We start from the raw sequence: 16,614 nt of genomic DNA on the forward strand, positions 1-16,614 counted from the left end.
CTGAGCCCTGAGGGACACCACTGGTGACCGGCCACCAAGAGGATTTCACCCCATTAATCACAACTCTCTGGGCACGGCCATCCAGCCCCTTTTTAACCCAGCGAAGAGTACCCTTGTCTATGCCATGATTCGCCAGCTTCTCCAGGAGAATGCTGTGGGGGATGGTGTCAAAGGCCTTACCAAAGTCCAGATAGACAACATCCACAGCCTTCCCCGCATCCAGAAGGTGGGTCACATGGTCACAGAAAGAGATCAGGTTGGTTAAGCAGGACCTCCCTTTCCTAAACCCATGCTGCCTGGCCCTGATCCCTTGGCTGCCCTGCACTTGCCATGAGAGCTCACTCAAGGTGATCCTCTCCATGATCTTTCCTGGTACCGAGGTCAGGCTGACAGGCCTGTAGTCCCCCGGATCCTCCTTCTGACCCTTCCTGTAGATGGGTGTCACATTAGCCACCCTCCAGTCATCCAGTACCTCCCCTGTTGACCAGGATTGTTGATAAATGATGGAGAGAGGCTTGGTGAGCTCTCCCGCCAGCTCCCTGAGTACTCTTGGGTGAATCCCATCCGGCCTCATAGACTTATGAACATCTAGGTGCAGAAGCAGATCACTGACTACTTCCTCCTGGATTATGGGTGGATTGTTCTGCTCTCCATCCTTATCTTCCAGCTCAGGAGGCTGAACACCCTGGGGATAGCTGGTGTGACTATTGAAGATGGAGGCAAAGAGAGCAATAAATAAATGACACCTGGATAATTCTTACTACCCTCCATTGACTTTAATGGAGCAGGGTGTAACGCGGCAATAGACTGTGTCTGTCAAAGGTCAGTGAGACGAGTTCCCCATTTGGTGCTTAACTTCCCTCCCTTTGCTGTCCACTGTCGCAGGTTCGAATGATAAGAGAAGGGATGTCAGCCAACAGCTCTTGAAAACATCATTGCTTATCTCACAAGAAAGAAAATAAATATCCTGCTGAATACAGTAAAAGGTTAAACCCCAACACTGTGATGTGATTCCAAAGCCTGGCCAGCTGTCACTCTTGGCTCACTTCTGCCTTGACTGTGAACAAGCATGCAATTCATATGTTGTGAGATGCAAATGAGAGCGTGGAGCAAAGTAAACCACGCTGACTGAATCTAGTTTGACAGGTAACAGGCATTTATCACCCAGATGGATCATATGCCAGTCTAGAATGGACTGGCATAGAGTTCCCACAAAAAAAGTGTTGTAATTTCAGTTCATAGAAACCTTGTTCAAATGAGGTATGGATGGGCACTTTTATCCTGAAATCGCTCTCCTTCAGGAGCAACATGGGATAGTTCAATCCCACTTCAATGCCATCTCACTTCAACAGCTGATGTAAGGCTGATGTAAGGCATGTTGAGACTACTTTTGGACTAGCTTTGATTTCTCTTTGAATTTAATTGATGAAGCTACTGAGGTAGATCAAGGTAGATTTCCCGCTAGCATTTTTCCCATATTACAGTATCTATTCATGGGGTGTCTTCTGCATACCCTTTTAGCAAGCATTTTTGCATTTGTATGTCCCTGATATGTTGTGTTTGAAAAACTTCACCCCCCTCATCTGCACTGCCACCCCGAGTCCTTTATTTGAGGACATTCGTGGTGCAGGGGTTTTTTTTATATGTGGACAGGATGTCTGTTGCCCTGATGAATAAATGGTAAAGCCTTGCTCAAGAAGTTTTCACCAGCTGCTGACAGTCCGCTATTACATATTTCCTCTGGCTTTCTCGCTATCTGGATACTTTTCACCTCTTTAACCTTGGTCCAGCCACCAATGAACCTGGCTGCACCAGAGCACTTTTTCTGTCTTTGCCTGGGGCACACTGCTGAAGGACATCATAATGATGGATTAAACTTCTCTTCAGTGACTTGGGTTTTTTTTCTGTCTGGGAGCTTGTATCAAGAGCAGGCACCAAGCACTTCTCTTCTGAAGTGCTCTCAAATCCCTGATGCTTTTTGTTCAGTGTGCCTATGGGGCAGTGGAAATGCAGCATGCTGAGTTTTCAATAGAATCAGAGAATCATAGAATGTGTTGGGTTGGAAGGGACCTTTAAAGGTCATTTAGTCCAACCCCCCTGCAGTGAGCAGGGACATCTTCAACTAGATCAGGTTGCTCAGAGCCCCATCAAGCCTGGCCTTGAATGTCTCCAGGGATGGGGCCTCCACCACCATGCTGGGCAACCTGTTCCAGTCTTTCACCATCCTCATTGTAAAGAATGAGGGGTCTCCATCTCATCTGACTGTCTCCATCTCATCTGACTCAGAGCCTCTGAGACAGAATCAATGAACCAAACCAATGACTGTCAGGAGTGATGCTATTTTTCCTACCACCCCTCACAAGAAAGGCTGACCAACACACTCCCCACTAAGCCCTGGCCTGTGATAAGTGGAAATTTCAGTCTTATCTTGAAGAAACGTGTCCCCAGACCGAGTTTGCATCCTTTTGGGATACAAGATACAGCCACTAGCCCAGCAGCCCCACAGGCACAATATGTCTCATCTTCCTTGCATTTAATTGAAGACAAAAGCTCTGTAAATGGCAGTATTTGAGAACCAAAATATTTATTATAATAAATTAAAGAGTAAGCATTTATAAAACAATCCATCTGCATATAAATATCACACAGCAGTTTTAATTTCGTAGTTCATTTAAAACCCTCTGGTACAGCTTCATAAATACATTTCCTTGGATATATTTCAATTAATCTATATAAATAACAGTACTGTATAATTATTATCTTAAAATAAGTTACCGTTAAATACGAATGACAAAGTTATTTCTGAATCAGTCTGAAATACCAGCTTTTCAGGTAAAGGTCAGAAGGGGGCAACATATGCTAGAGACGTTTCCGAGTAAAAGGCTCAAAACATCCTGGCAATGCATCACTTGCCTACCTTGACCAAAGCTGATTCATAGGTGTCAAATCTCAGTGTATAACATACAGAAACAGTTGCCTTATTCCTATGGAGATGAGGAGGGCAGGCGTTATTTTCAGCCTTTGAAAATAACTAATGCCCTGTGTTGAAATGGAGCTGCAAACACTGTCCTGGAGTTTTCGTTTTCAAAGAAGGTGGCAATGTGCACCCTGTCTGTGACCACTTAGTTTGCTATTTTTGGCACAAGTGAAAAATATAGTTGCATCTATGGGGGGAGGGTGGTTCGCAATAGTTAATCAATTTGAGTTACAGCAAGAGTTTTTTGGAGACATCTCTTCAAGGCTCATCTGAAATTCTTTCAGTTTTTCTTCTTGTTCCCTCCCTTCTTTGGGGCATCAGTACAGGCATTTTCTATGTAGTCAAACAGTAAATCCAGTTCTCCAATGGCTTTATTCTTTCCTTTCTCTCCCAACTAGAAAAGAGCAGAATGTAAGTTTTAGCACCTCGTTATTTCTCAGAAAATTGAAATTAGACTTATCACAGAAACTGAATCAAGAGCTTAGTCTCCTTAATCACTCAAGTAGTTCTATTAGATTCAATATAGAAGATATATATATAAGATATAAACTAGCTCATTTAAATCTAGTCTAGCATATGCAGTTACCTGCAACCAGACTTCTGAAGGTTTAAATTACCATAATATGTGCAGAGAGTTAACAGGACAAGTGAAGGAGGGCTGGAAGTGGAAAAATCACTAATCCCCCCTTTAATGCCCCTGCAGTCTTCACCTCCTAAATAATCTCCAGAGTTTGCTTCATAATTAGGTCAGTCTTAATCCAGCTAAATGACTGAGGTTTAGACCTGCTGGTTTTAAATGTTGAGGCGAAAATGTACCTGTTTCATTTTGCTCTTCATTTCTTCCAGGTTCTTTTCAATGTGCTCTCTGTGTCCTGAGAATTTCTAAAAAAAGAAAACATCCAGACATAACATTGGCAGCTGTATGCAACAGTGTTCTTTTTTTCTTCTTTTTCACACCTTTCTATCAACGTCGAGTTTGATATCTTTGATCTGAGGTTTCCTTTCATATCACTGCCTTTTGCTGCTGTTTGCAACATTCTGAGATTCAGGAGCAGCAACAAGAGTCACAAGAAAGGAAAGAAACCAAATGCTACTCACACATCTGCTCAGCTCCGAGGTCAGAGATGCCAAGAAATGTGCCACCTCCTCAACGTACGGGTACTGGTCCTTGGCCTCGGTGAGAAGAACATCTTCCACTACAATGTCCACAATCCTCTTCATCATGTAGCAGCGGTTGTTTTCCTGTGTATGCAAGTAAGAGTTGTTGTGTTAAATCATGGCAAGAGACCAACAAGGGCTGCAGCAGGATGCAAAGAGCAGGCTCCTGGTGTAAGACTTACCTTGACGTTAACATAGATCTGCTGCCCAATGAGCCTATTGTCCGTGTCCTCGTCTGAGACCCTGGCCTGAGAGGACAAAGAGGAAATGTCAGGTGGGGATGGAAACCTTACCTAAAAATTAATGATAAACCCTACTTTTTTCATCAATAATAGTGCAGATGAAATGAGGGAATGGACACCATAGACTGTTACAGGTAGATAAGCTTGGACATTGTGTCCTTTTTTGCCCTTAATTGGGTGACATTCAAGATCACTATCACTGGAAAATAAACAAGCAGAAGTCTGAATTCCTGGACCCCTCTTAAGCGTCAGAAGTCATAGTGGTTATGATGACTAAACCAGATGCCGCAGGTGGCCGACCTCATTGTGGCCCGCAGCAGTGCTGGGAGGTGCTGCAGCACTCAATGGCGTACACCGGGGGGACCCACCCATGGTAAGAGCAGCCAAGAAACCTGACTGAGCAGAGCACTCTAAGACACCTTAGGAGCTGCCTGGCCATGGCTGGAGTCACGGGCAGGCCCGGCTCCAAATGGACTGGGCAAACAGAGAAATTTAAGCTCATGTTCACGATTGTCCCAGTCTAGCAGCAGCTGCTCGAGTGAAGGAGCTGTGCTGTGCCAGGGGCTGCCTTTCCCTTGGGGAGCAGGAGGAGGAGAGGCAGCAGCTTCCGCCGGCTACATAACCAGCGGGCAACAGACCCACTCCACACATCCAAGCTCTGCCTTACTGCAAATGCACGGGTTTTTTTCTGGAGAAAGGCATGAGAAAGACAGAGGAATGCCAAAGGCAAGAAGCCAGGGCATTGGCAGAGGAGAAGGTCCTCAGATCCCATCATTAAGGACACATGGGTTACTCTACCATTTTAGCCAAGGTGTAGGTGCGATTCCTGATGTAGGGCTGCTGGAAGTTTATCTTCCTGAGCCTGCAGGCATGGTGGGCGGTAGAAGCCAATCCTGCCCCTTTCGGAGGCAGAGGGCTTGTGAGAAGAAGAGGGAGACAGCAACAGCAGCAGAAGACGACCCATCCTGAGAAGCTCTTGGTCAAAGTCTGCAGGGAGGTCATGGCTCACGATCCAAAGTTGTCTGTTCCAGCAGGCTGCAGCTACAGCTCCCGGCACTGATGAGAGAGAGCAGAGTTAGCATCAGGGAGAGTGGGCAAGGTAAAGTGAGAGAGGCACAACGGCTGCAAGCCTTACCTTTGCTGGGATTCTTGATGTGCTCTGCAGGAGGTGAGGTGCACCTTATATAGGGCCACCAACATCTCTCTCAGCTTTTTTTTTCGGGTGCTGGTGGTGAATTAAAAATGACATCAGCAAGTCTCTTACTTTCCAGTATCCTCTTCTGAGAACTACCTAACCACTATAAAACCCACAAATACAACTTCAAGGCCACCGTAATCTTTAGTTTCTTATAAAATAAACCAAATTTTAACGCCGGGCAAAGCAGGGGCTTTTACCAGGAGAGGAATCCGGAATACTTTTTGCATAAAAATATATGAGATGGTTATGGGTTTGTGCCTTCTGTCCTGATTGTAACACACTAATTGGATTGGCAATTGAAATGACAGATAATGTAACTTACAGAAATTTTGGTTGGTCTTCTGTGGTAAAAGATTGATGGTCCACTGGTGCTGGCGGGTATACACAAATGATCAGAGACTGCACCAGACCCAAAGCACTGACTGCCCTGCAAATGTTCCTACCCTGCAAACGCCCTTTCCCACACGGTGGCCCAATGAGGTCACCAGCCATCTGCCCATCACTGTGGAATCTTCACGGAGAGATCGGAAACCGAGCAGGACCAATGCCGCATTTATCACATCCCTGATAAATGGTCCCTGATCCCTCCAAATCCCCATTTTCCAAAAAAAAATCCATATTCCAGGCTGTAACCGGGGGTAGTCAGAAGAGCTGTGGTCATGCACTTACTTATCCAGGTGATTTCCATGTTCCTCACCCTGCTCTGCTAACGTAAAGGCCGTGCTGCACCTTCAGTCTGAAATATTATGCAGAGTGCTAAAGGGAAATTGTGCTCTCTTTACGGAGTAATTTGCAACCCAGCTGACATGGTAATGCTTGAGGACACAGAACTGGTGGAAATGCAAACCCATTGTTGCCTAATGGCCGCAGGGCACACAGGTGACAAATAGGAGACATCTGACCTGATAAAAACAAGGCTCCAGCTCTGCCTGTGAGAGTGAACAGGGACATCCCTGGGGCTGGGCTTCACCCCTCGTGGCTGAGGCTTTCAGGGCAAGAGCCATAATCACCTTTACCTTGTGGGCTGAAACATCCATCTCTTTTGCTTATGCCTGAAAAGAAGCAGTAAAATTTAGCCTCCCCTGATGCATCCACAGCATGAATTCATCTCTCCATGCTTCAGCCCTGCCTCAGTTGCCCTAAGATACCTGCTACTTCAGCTCTGCACAGCTCCTGAAGCGGCACCCCGTCACCCTGGAGCCAACATCACCACGTCCCTTTCCATGCCCCTCTCGGGGTATCCGACCCATTCCCATGCCCAGCCTCCAACAGCATCCTGACTGCAGCCGGCAGCAGAAAGCAAGTCTGGACGCAGGACGTCGACAACCTAGTTCACACCCCAAATGTACCACAAGGCTATTTGATAACATGTTTATAAACTCTTCTCCATAAATTTTTTGTTTGCCAGGCTAATAGGCCCAGTGGGGGAGCTGGTTAATGAGAAGGTGGGAGGCTGAGTTATACTTAGCCAAAAGACAGACATTAAAGACCGAACTGGGAGAAATCCAGACAGAGTGGATGTTTTGAAGGATTGGCCTCCCCTGAAGTGCACTCCCACAAATGCATCTCCAGGTGTTAAACACAGCCTGACAACCAAAGTCTGCTTCTCACCGAGGTTTCTCACACTTCTCCACGAGCTCACCCAGGAGAAGTCCCAAACCCAGAACAAAATCCATGAATGGGCATTTGGACCCTCATGGTACAGACCCCCTGTCCTCCTGTCCTTCTGGCAGATCCCAGCTCTCCATCCCTTTGGTCACTTACTCTTGTCAGGCATGGATCCAGCTTGCCTGACCTCTTCTCGTGGCTCTGATCCCATGGAATGGGCTCGTGACCGAGGTAAGCAGGTGCTGTGCCACTCACACCTGTTCAAACCGCTGTGCGGAGCCCACCTGGTCCCAAGCTTCCCACAACCACCTGACAGATATTTAAACAGCAGGAGGCAGAGGGATGAGGAATTAGATGCTGCATCTTTCTTCGGCTCTCTTTTATGCTGTCATTACAGGATCTCTTCTGTTTTTCTTCTCTAGTATTGGAAACCATACGCTGGGACATACTTATTTTCATAAAAAACATAGTTAGGCTTGATGAGGCTCTCTTTCTCCCACCTGTATTCGTAGTCATAGTCCTTTTGGGCTGTGCCATGATGTCTTTCTTCTGAGGCTTTAAAATAGCTTGGCTTCACCTGTTTACCTCCCTGACTCTGATAGTCACCTTTCAGACACTGAAATGCTGAAATGCCCATTGTAAGTTTGTTAATTCTTATTTCACAAATTCCCTTTCTATGACATTCCTAAATCCTTTGCATTATTTAACCTTTTGGTTGTGTTTGTGAGTCATAACAACCTATCTTCCATCCCTCTAGCTTGCTGTGGGTATGGTCCAGCCCAAAATTGAACACTCAAAATCTTGCTGGATGATAATTTTAGCAGACTGTACGGTTCCCCTGCTCATCAGTCCACTCTTGGCCTCTCCCCAACCCCTTTCCAGCAGGTGACTGCTGGATCTGGATGTACCACTGAATTATAGTATAGCCACCGCTGTGGCTGCAGTTATTCCCTATAATGTGTCAAGAGAATTTCTTTGGAAGCGGAGATATGCCTCCCATTCCCAGGGTCTGCTATTTCTGTTACAGGAGTGCATTGAACAAGGATGTGACTAGTCACCGCTGTCACCACACCCCAGGTGGGAGATACACATCCAGCATTACGTCCGACGGAAAGATGGGGCTGAAAACCTGCGCAGTCCTACCACTGGGTCTTACTCCAGTCCTCAGCTGAAGTCCAGAGAGAGAGGAAGGAATCAGAGGCTTTTCTGCTGCAGTTAAGGAAGAATTTCTATTTTGTCTTGTTTGAGGAGGAAATCTAATAAACCTCTGAAAAATAAGGGCTTGAGCAAGCACTGAAGGTGAACCTTGGGGAAACTGCTTATCTAGACACCTCTCTCCAAAAAGGCTGTTCTGAACCTTAGAGCTGTCAGAAGAGACCAGCGGAAGGAAAGCTGCATTTAATTTAAAATGTGGTACCCTGGCTGAAACCATCTCTGGTGGGTCTTACTTTGGGGGGGATGAATAAAGTGGAAAAAATGCATCTGAAGAACGTGTGTTAAAAGAGCAACCTTTCTCACTAATTCTTTCCTACGCTGACGTTGTCAAGTATTCTAGCAAGTGGTATGGGAACTGGTAATTTTTCTTAGAGCTTGAACTGATGATGTATTACGACGCATGGTAGTCCCAAGCTTTTCTTTATAAAACAATATTCTCTTGAAAAAAAAAAAAAAGCAAGCAAACAAAACAAAACAAAACAAAATAAACCCGGGGGGGGAGGGAGGAGGGGGGAGGGAGGGTGATGGGAGGAGAAAAAGTTGTTTTCCTTTTTAATTTTATGAGTTTTTCTAGGTTTAATGTTATTTTTAATGTTTGAGGTTGGCAACATTTCAAAATACAAAATCCTTACAAGAACACATAGAACACATACCTGCTGTGCTTTTATTTTAACTAAAAACTACCAAAGACCTCTGAACTTCTGTAAAGTACCCTCCGCATTGTTTTTATGCATAATTAATTTTTAAAAAATTTTGAAATTGTACACAAATCGTATTTTCTCCCCAGTGCCATCCCAAGAGCTAAACGTCTATCCTATCACTGACCTTACCGATAAACCTTTAAAGTGTAATTAGATGGAGTTTCCCTAATTCATTAAGAAACCATAGCGGTTGAATATTCTCGACAATGACTTCTTGACCCATATTGAGGACGGAGGATTTTGTGAGGAGGACTGGAACTCTACATCACATCTGCCTCAAAAGCCACAGACACTTCCTTCTTACTTTGAATGGGGCCACAGGTGAATAACCAATACTGTACTTTGATCACAACGTCTGTTGTGCATCACCACCAGCACGCTGGCATGCAGGAATTTTCTTGAGCTTTAATACATTTTCAATCAGCTAGAATTATATTGCAGTATTAGAAACATCCTCGGGATGAGACACTGGGCTAGAAACACTGTCAAGAGTAGGCATGTGGAAGACCGAGCCTGTGTATCATCCTCTTGTGTCTTTTACCTGGCACCAAAATTCTCCGCCCTTAAATATCTGCACAAGTGGACCACGCGTCACACAGTGCCTAAAACTGAAGAGGCAACCGATCTGGAGAAATCCTCAACTTTCAGGTCACACTCATCCTCTTCGCTTTCTTCCAGCTCATTTGTGAACTAGTTCATCGCATTTTATCTCCGTTCTTCTCTGGTTTTGCCTAAACTTTCAAGCTTGAAAAGATTAAAGCAGACTTTAAAAAGTGCTTCAGCTCAAGCTCCAGCGGAGACTTATTTTAGTCGGCCCTCTGCCCAGCAATGACAACATCAGTAGTGGAAGCTGATTCTTCTTTATAAAACTTGAAGGTAAGCTTTTCTGTAATTCAGCCATTCATTATGGAAACATCCTAGTACACCGCGTCTTCTGGGCACGGTCATTAGGAATGGCAGAAGGGATTAACTTTCTATGGAGGAAATTCTACAACAGAGAGACTGGAAGAGGACATATAGCATTTGACCATTACATTTTTGGGTTTTTTCCGTGATTAAACAATGTTGTGTAAGACACTGTGAATCTTTTGGAAGGAAAAGTAGTATTATTATTAAAATTGCTTAGCCTGGGAGTGTTGGGTGACTTTGGAAAAGACTGGTGTCAGAGACCTCGGTACAAACACTGCTGACTCAGGCTTTTTGCAGAGGATGTGCGATTCACCTACCTCTCCTGACAGAAACACTTTTGTTACACAGCGAGTAACACATTTCCTCTGGCAGTAACACTTTTGCTTATATATCTGATATTTCATCAAACAAACATCTTTGTTTCTGACCTTCACTTGTTTCCACTACATAACTTCTGGGTCTTCTAAGCATAAGATGCTATATAATAAACTTCATAAAATTGGTACGTCTTATAATAAAAAAAAAAAAAAAAATCTAAGTGGAAGGGAATAGTTCATTGCGGTCTCAATTTTAAATTACATTCTGGGATAAAAAGTCCTTGGTTTAAATAACTCTCTTCTCATCTCAGAAACATTCATGTAGTGGAGCTCCAAGGGAAAGCCACCCAGAGACACGCTGAGACAACGCTACACAGCTGCTACCAACGTTGCTACTGCTACCCCAGGACCCTTGATGTGGTGACTTTTATTGCAGTGCCAGGAGGATTCAGTGATTAATATTAAAACAAATAAAAAAAAAAGACCAAAAAACCAAAACCAGTGTCAATGGAAGTGCAACAGATGTTAGTCCACTGGCCCTGCCTCTGCAGACAATTGTTGCTGACATCAGCAAAGCATAAACAAAAGTTTTAATAAGACTTGCTGACAGGAGCCACCACTTTGCTCACGCAGACAGGAGAAGAGAGAATTCAGACCATCTCAGTGCATGCAGCTCATGGCACCAAAGACACCACACTATTAACCCTTCCACCAGACGGCTGGTTCTTTTAATTCAGAGTGTAAAATCACACAAGTATTATGAGACTCTGTCGCTTTACACAGTGACCTACATATACCCAACTATGTCTTGTGAATAATCAGATCAGGTGAACTGAAACTTCTGTGCTTCCTGTTCATGTGGTGCAGTTGCACAGCAGTGACTCAGTGACATGGCAAAGTGGAATTACTGACATTATCTGCCTCAAAGAAAACCACTCTAACTGGGAACAGAATTTTGCAAGCTGGTTTACAACCCAAAATTCAGTGACAAACAGTTATTCAGATTAAGAAATAGCTCCAGCATTATGCACCTGGATTTACCAAGTACCATCAGTTTCATCACGTAATGAATCCACACCATCTTGAGTAGTTAAATAAAGCCATTTTGAAGGGACGCAACATTATTTAAAGCTTGTGCCCAGATGCTGCCCGTACACCAGCACTTCCGCTGAGGCTCTGAGCTCAGCATCATCCCCTGAAGGCGAGCCCCTGGCCACTCAGTTATTCTGTATAACAGGGCTGCTAGAGAAGGAGGTGGCAGTTCCCATGTTGTTGACAGTAGTCTTCTAGTTAGTATCTGTCCCTAGAAGGTCACCAGCCCATGGCCCAGCCCTTCCCCAGCCCAAGGTTATGCTACTGCCCATCTCCCAGGAGAGCTTCTAAGTCAGCGAGTTTCCTGTTGCAGTGGGACTATTGTCAAGAATGTGAGATTTATGGGGACAAAAGGAGACCAAACAAAATAGCTACAGCCTAGCAATTAGGATGCTGTTTTCCCCGGCTATCCGTTTTTAGCCACATGTCGTGTAAGCTAAAATAGGTAAACAGCCTGGAGCCAGCTTCCCACTGGAAATACAAAGAGCAGGCTCCTCACGAGAGCACCGTTCTGGGAATTCATGGACCTGCTCTAGCCAGGGCCATCAAGCATTGGCAAGTTCCCCCCATCTGCACAAGAGACCCTGGGGCGAGAGCTGGGTGCGCAGCTCTCCAGAAAAGGGCGCATCTGCGGATGCCTGTATGTGTGTGTCACACCAACCCAGAGACCAGAAAGGGACCTAGGAAGGGAGAAATCCAGAAGTAGGGGCTTTCTGGGTCCTGGCAGCCATTCCTATTCTACTTCAAGTCTTGAAGTAGGTACGTTGGAGAGACCCCAGCACATGACAGTATTAAACAAAGTCACCTTGAGTGAAAAAAAATAATATATATACACACACATACACAGAGACACATACAATATATGCGTATACCAGATACAAACACAGTTCAAAAGAAAAGCTTTGAGGCCCACTTGAAACCTTCACAGGTCACTGCCTTAGTTACCTCAGGAAAGGTAAATTGGCATAAATGTAAATCAGTCACGTTTACAAAGCTGACATGAGCTTTACCAGAAGACTTTATCAAGACTTCTGAAAAAAGTGGGGAGTGAGAAGCTTCAGTTGTCCTTTTCCCCTCCACTGAAGAACTACTATCTGCAGTAAGGAAGGTTTGCTGTCACAACTGAACCACCAAACTCTCCCTGCAAAGAGCGAGCTCATACCAGCAAACGAGCACTTTTGCTCTTACATATTTAGTCCAGTCCCATGAAAGGAATAAACAATCCAACAAAAGATGTGTAAACACTATGAGGCCTTGTTCACCTTTCCAAGGACTGCCAGTCTCCAGGTGAATCTTCTGCAGTTCCCAGTCCTCCACCCTAACAAGATGCTGCAGGACCACCAAGCGCCGCCCTTCAGAGTTTCTCAGGACTCCTCCCATGTGTAGCACGTTCAGCACACCGAGTTCACATCTGCTAGGCAAGGCTCAGGCACTCCAGGAGCTTCACTAGAACACAGCCTGAGAAACAGAAACCTCACAAGGTCAGCTCACATCCAACACAGATGAACCGTAGCAATTATCAGAAAATTTAGGAAGCTCATTCACATTTTTAACATGAAACTGCAGATGTCCTTCTTCAACACAATATTAAACTCAGATGAAAAATCAAAACAAAACTTGGACTTCTATGAAACTGGAGTTTTCTGGTTAGCTACCATCCACCGTCCTTCTCTCCTGCTCTTGCTTCCAGTGTGATCGCTGCTATGTCATTAACACTTTCCCACCGAGTTTCGGTCCAGAGAAAAGCCAAAGAACTGACAGCACCCCAAAGAGTTAACCACAGCTCCACCATCCTCCCCCTCTTCCTGAGGCTCCTGTCTGCAAAGGTTTGAATAACTGCTGGAATCGGGACATTAACTTAGGTCGCTTCAAATGAAAATTACCATTGGGTTTGTTTTCTTAATCACAAATTTGTGTGCGTCAGGGTAATGGAACAATTTTGCTTCAGGCTATGCTAAAAATTGGTCAATGAGGGCATAGCAAAACTTCCACTTGCATCAGATGGTGATGGGGCTCTTTGCTGACTAATGTTACCAGACGGTAAGAACTGCTCTGACACCAGAACATTTACGTGACAGCTCAGCCTTGCAAGAACAGGCAACATGGCATTATGCAAATAAGCACACACTAAATTGTTCAAAGAAGCTGTGCTTCCTGCCCCATCTTCAAGTGCTACAAATTTGCTCGAGTATTACGGATAGTATTGGGAAATCCCTTCTTCCTCCACTGCTACCTGCCAAAAAAGCAATGACACCAAGAGTCAGATAAGGAAAACATCTTAGTGCCTGGAGGCGAAGGAGAAAGCTGGTGACGGGAAAGTAATTTTACTTCCTTTCATCTTTCTGCAACATACAGTGGGTTTCAGACCGTGGCCCTTAGGTCCAGGGGGATCTCAGGCTACCTGCAAGGCATTGGTGTAGGCAAACCTGTTTTCAGGAGGTTGTCACTCACTACATAGGGATCCATATGGGCAATACAGAAAACATACATATCTCTTCATCAAAAAAGGCTGAAAAATCCCTATACAACAACATACCCATAGTGATTGAAGTATCATTGGAAGAGCACTGGATAGCCTTGGGACTTAATCCAGACTGTATGTCCCAAAACGTGCTTTGTTGCCTACACCTTCATTAAAAGCAATCTAGCTCTGATGGCTAAAGAAACTTGACTGCTTACATTTGTAAGGTTAACCACGTTTGTATACTTCACATTATTTTTCAGAACTCCCCACTAAGGCATTAAAATTTGAAAGTCACAACAAAATATTATTGCAAAACTATGACATTTTATCTTTTTTTTTTAAATGGGATGGGAATATCCACAAACCCAGATGTTCTCCTAAACTTCCCTACAGAGCTAGAAAGCCTCAAACAATTCTTCTCAAACTGTTCAACACAGGATTTCAAGTGTATTTTCAGCATTTTTAAGTTGAGAAGGCTGATGCATCATGAAGGGCACTGGAAATTGAGACTATGAAAAGAAATAAAAGCCCAGAGCCATAAAAGGATGCAAGTGCCTAAATACTACCTTGCTGCTAGTGTAAGCATTCAGCTAAATCTTTGAAACTCTCCTCATGCCCAGGGGCATCCAATCCTCCTGGAGGAATCTCCCATGTGCTGAGAAAGGTGTTTCGTCCCTCCTGCTAAAGTCATTCCACCCCAAACAATTTGTCCGGAGAGAGCAGGAGGATGCTAGAATGAGCACAGCTTTGGGAATAAGGAGATGTTTGTTCCAATCCCTAGGCCACCAACCATTTTCATCCAAAAAAAAGAAAAAAAAAAAAGATTTAGTAGAAGAAACTGAGAGCTTGCTTCTCATCTCCATAGACAGGCAAGAGGCTTGTTATCTGGCAAGATGGGAGGTTTATGAGAAGTGACAGACTGGAATCAAGTCTGGTCTTTCTGAGCTTGCTGGGGGAACACTTTATTGGCTGGAATACCAGGTAAAGGAAGGCCTTTTCCCAGCTGGCAGCAGTCAGTGAGGAAGCGACGGTTTATTTACTTGTGCAGGTGGCTGAGAGCTGTGAACCCTCAGCAGTAAGATTCACCCAACAGGTATACCCAACTTTGGAACAGCAGCTGAAGATATTTAATTCAACACTTATTGACTGGGTCCATTATTAATGTGCTGTTTTTGTAAATCTTGACCTTAAGTCGACAAGCTCCCAAAGCTGTTTATTCCTTAGATACATCTCCTGTTGGCAACTGCCTTCCTCCTTGTTTATCTACTTGGTCTCTCTCCACTTCAAGGCTTCTAAGATTTCCTTGACAGAAAACAATACACATTCACTGTACAGCATGCACTTGTAATTATTAATAAAGGGTGCACTTTTGAACCTTTTTTCCATGTTCAGCTTGCTGGAAAACACAACGGGATACATGTTTGAAGCTTTGTCTGAAGTGCTCAGAAAAACAAAACAAAAAGCCTCTCGAACTGGACAAACAACAATAGCAGAAAGCAGGCATAAAGGATTTTACGTCTGCCTTGAAGACTACAGAAGAGCACCTTTCAAAAGCTTTGCACTAGCGTTACTCGAAAATGGTATTTTGTCTACATTTCCCTTAAATATTTCTGTCCAAAAGTAAATTCAATTAGAACATTTCAGGCAAAAGCTAAAATTTGTTCAGATGGGAAATACTGTCATGATGATGTGTGGGACACCAGAATGGGCTTCCATTCTCACCTTTCGATTGGGTTTGTACCCCCATGAAACAAAAATGTCTCCCTCCTTTACCACATCTATTTTCTCCCTGGTAGAAATCAATATACACGTACCATACAGCACACATCTAATGAACTTGGAGGTACCCAGATGCACCAGACTCTTGGTGCAATACTGTAAGCAAAATTGACATGTATGCTGTTATAATGTCTATGACTCGCAGGCCTCATATCAGGCCTGCACAAAAACTCTGACAGAGCTGTGGAATAGCCAGGAATCCCAGGCAAACCTATTAAAAGTAAAAGACTTAAAAAGAGGACACAGTTCATAAAACTCAAATTATAGGTACCACAGAAGAGAAGTAATGGATAGTGAGAGCTCTTGGCCATGTGAACCATAAGAACATGTTGAATCATATGAAGAACGTGGGCAGAAGACACCCAAATTAATCCCCCACAATACATTTCAGCAACATTCCCTCCTAAACAAAAATATTTCCATTTTTAGCCATTAAGTTTTCCACTATAAAACTATCATTTTTCTGGAAAACCAGCAATTTTCACAAAGACTGTTGTACACAAAATACAGTTTTCCTTTCAGTAGAAACTTTCTGACCAATTACAGCTTATGTGTTAAGTGCATGACACAAAATAATACCTGAAGGCCTTGAGATGAGATAAGATACAATACCTTGAATTGTTTCAAACAAGGCCACTAGTAGGAAGCTACTGCAATGCACTATTTCTGGAAAAAGTGGATGCTGTTTTCTAACAAGATCAGTGCCGGATAGCACTCGTTCTTTAAATCAACACTTCATTTGTTGGGGATCGGCCCTTTGGGCACGGCAGTCTTCCACCTCTGTAACACCCATCTGCTCTGGGTCACAATTCCAAGTATTTGTAGCCAGTCACGATTCCAAGTATCAACATACCTAGTCTTAGTAACTTATCCTCTCTGAAGATCAGTTCTGAGGTAGTGCCTTTCAAAAGTCCACAGATGTTCCAGCTGAACAGATGAAACAGAGAACTAAAC

The 16,614-nt window shown here is 44.1% G+C and overlaps 1 protein-coding gene across 2 annotated transcripts; it reads right to left on the minus strand.

The window, feature by feature from the left end:
- Positions 1–3,038: 3,038 nt before the first annotated feature.
- IL22 (interleukin 22) lies at positions 3,039–16,589 on the minus strand. Of its 2 annotated transcripts, XM_074572743.1 has the most exons (8): positions 16,514–16,589; positions 12,680–12,875; positions 5,513–5,602; positions 5,176–5,433; positions 4,318–4,383; positions 4,076–4,219; positions 3,794–3,859; positions 3,039–3,371 (listed from the first exon to the last, which is right to left on the minus strand). In XM_074572743.1, the coding sequence occupies exons 4-8, from the start codon at positions 5,377–5,379 to the stop codon at positions 3,258–3,260; spliced, it is 594 nt and encodes a 197-aa protein (XP_074428844.1). In that variant the 5' UTR covers positions 5,380–5,433; positions 5,513–5,602; positions 12,680–12,875; positions 16,514–16,589; the 3' UTR covers positions 3,039–3,257. The 2 variants fall into 2 exon arrangements, with proteins under 2 accessions (XP_074428844.1, XP_074428852.1); XM_074572751.1 differs by lacking the exons at positions 5,513–5,602; positions 12,680–12,875; positions 16,514–16,589 and adding an exon at positions 7,340–7,381.
- Between the last annotated feature and the right edge of the window lie 25 nt (positions 16,590–16,614).

Source organism: Larus michahellis, chromosome 1 (assembly GCF_964199755.1).
Source record: "Larus michahellis chromosome 1, bLarMic1.1, whole genome shotgun sequence".
In the NCBI taxonomy this organism is placed as follows: domain Eukaryota; kingdom Metazoa; phylum Chordata; class Aves; order Charadriiformes; family Laridae; genus Larus; species Larus michahellis.

What these genes read in the sequence shown, in the direction of transcription:
- IL22 (XM_074572743.1), bottom strand. Translation starts at nt 5,379, where the DNA reads ATGACCTCCCTGCAGACTTTGACCAAGAGCTTCTCAGGATGGGTCGTC. An exon ending in AGATCTATGTTAACGTCAAG is followed by an intron (nt 4,220 to 4,317) that starts GTAAGTCTTACA and finishes TTGCATACACAG; the next exon opens with GAAAACAACCGCTGCTACAT. An exon ending in TGAAGAGCAAAATGAAACAG is followed by an intron (nt 3,372 to 3,793) that starts GTACATTTTCGC and finishes GCTCTTTTCTAG; the next exon opens with TTGGGAGAGAAAGGAAAGAA.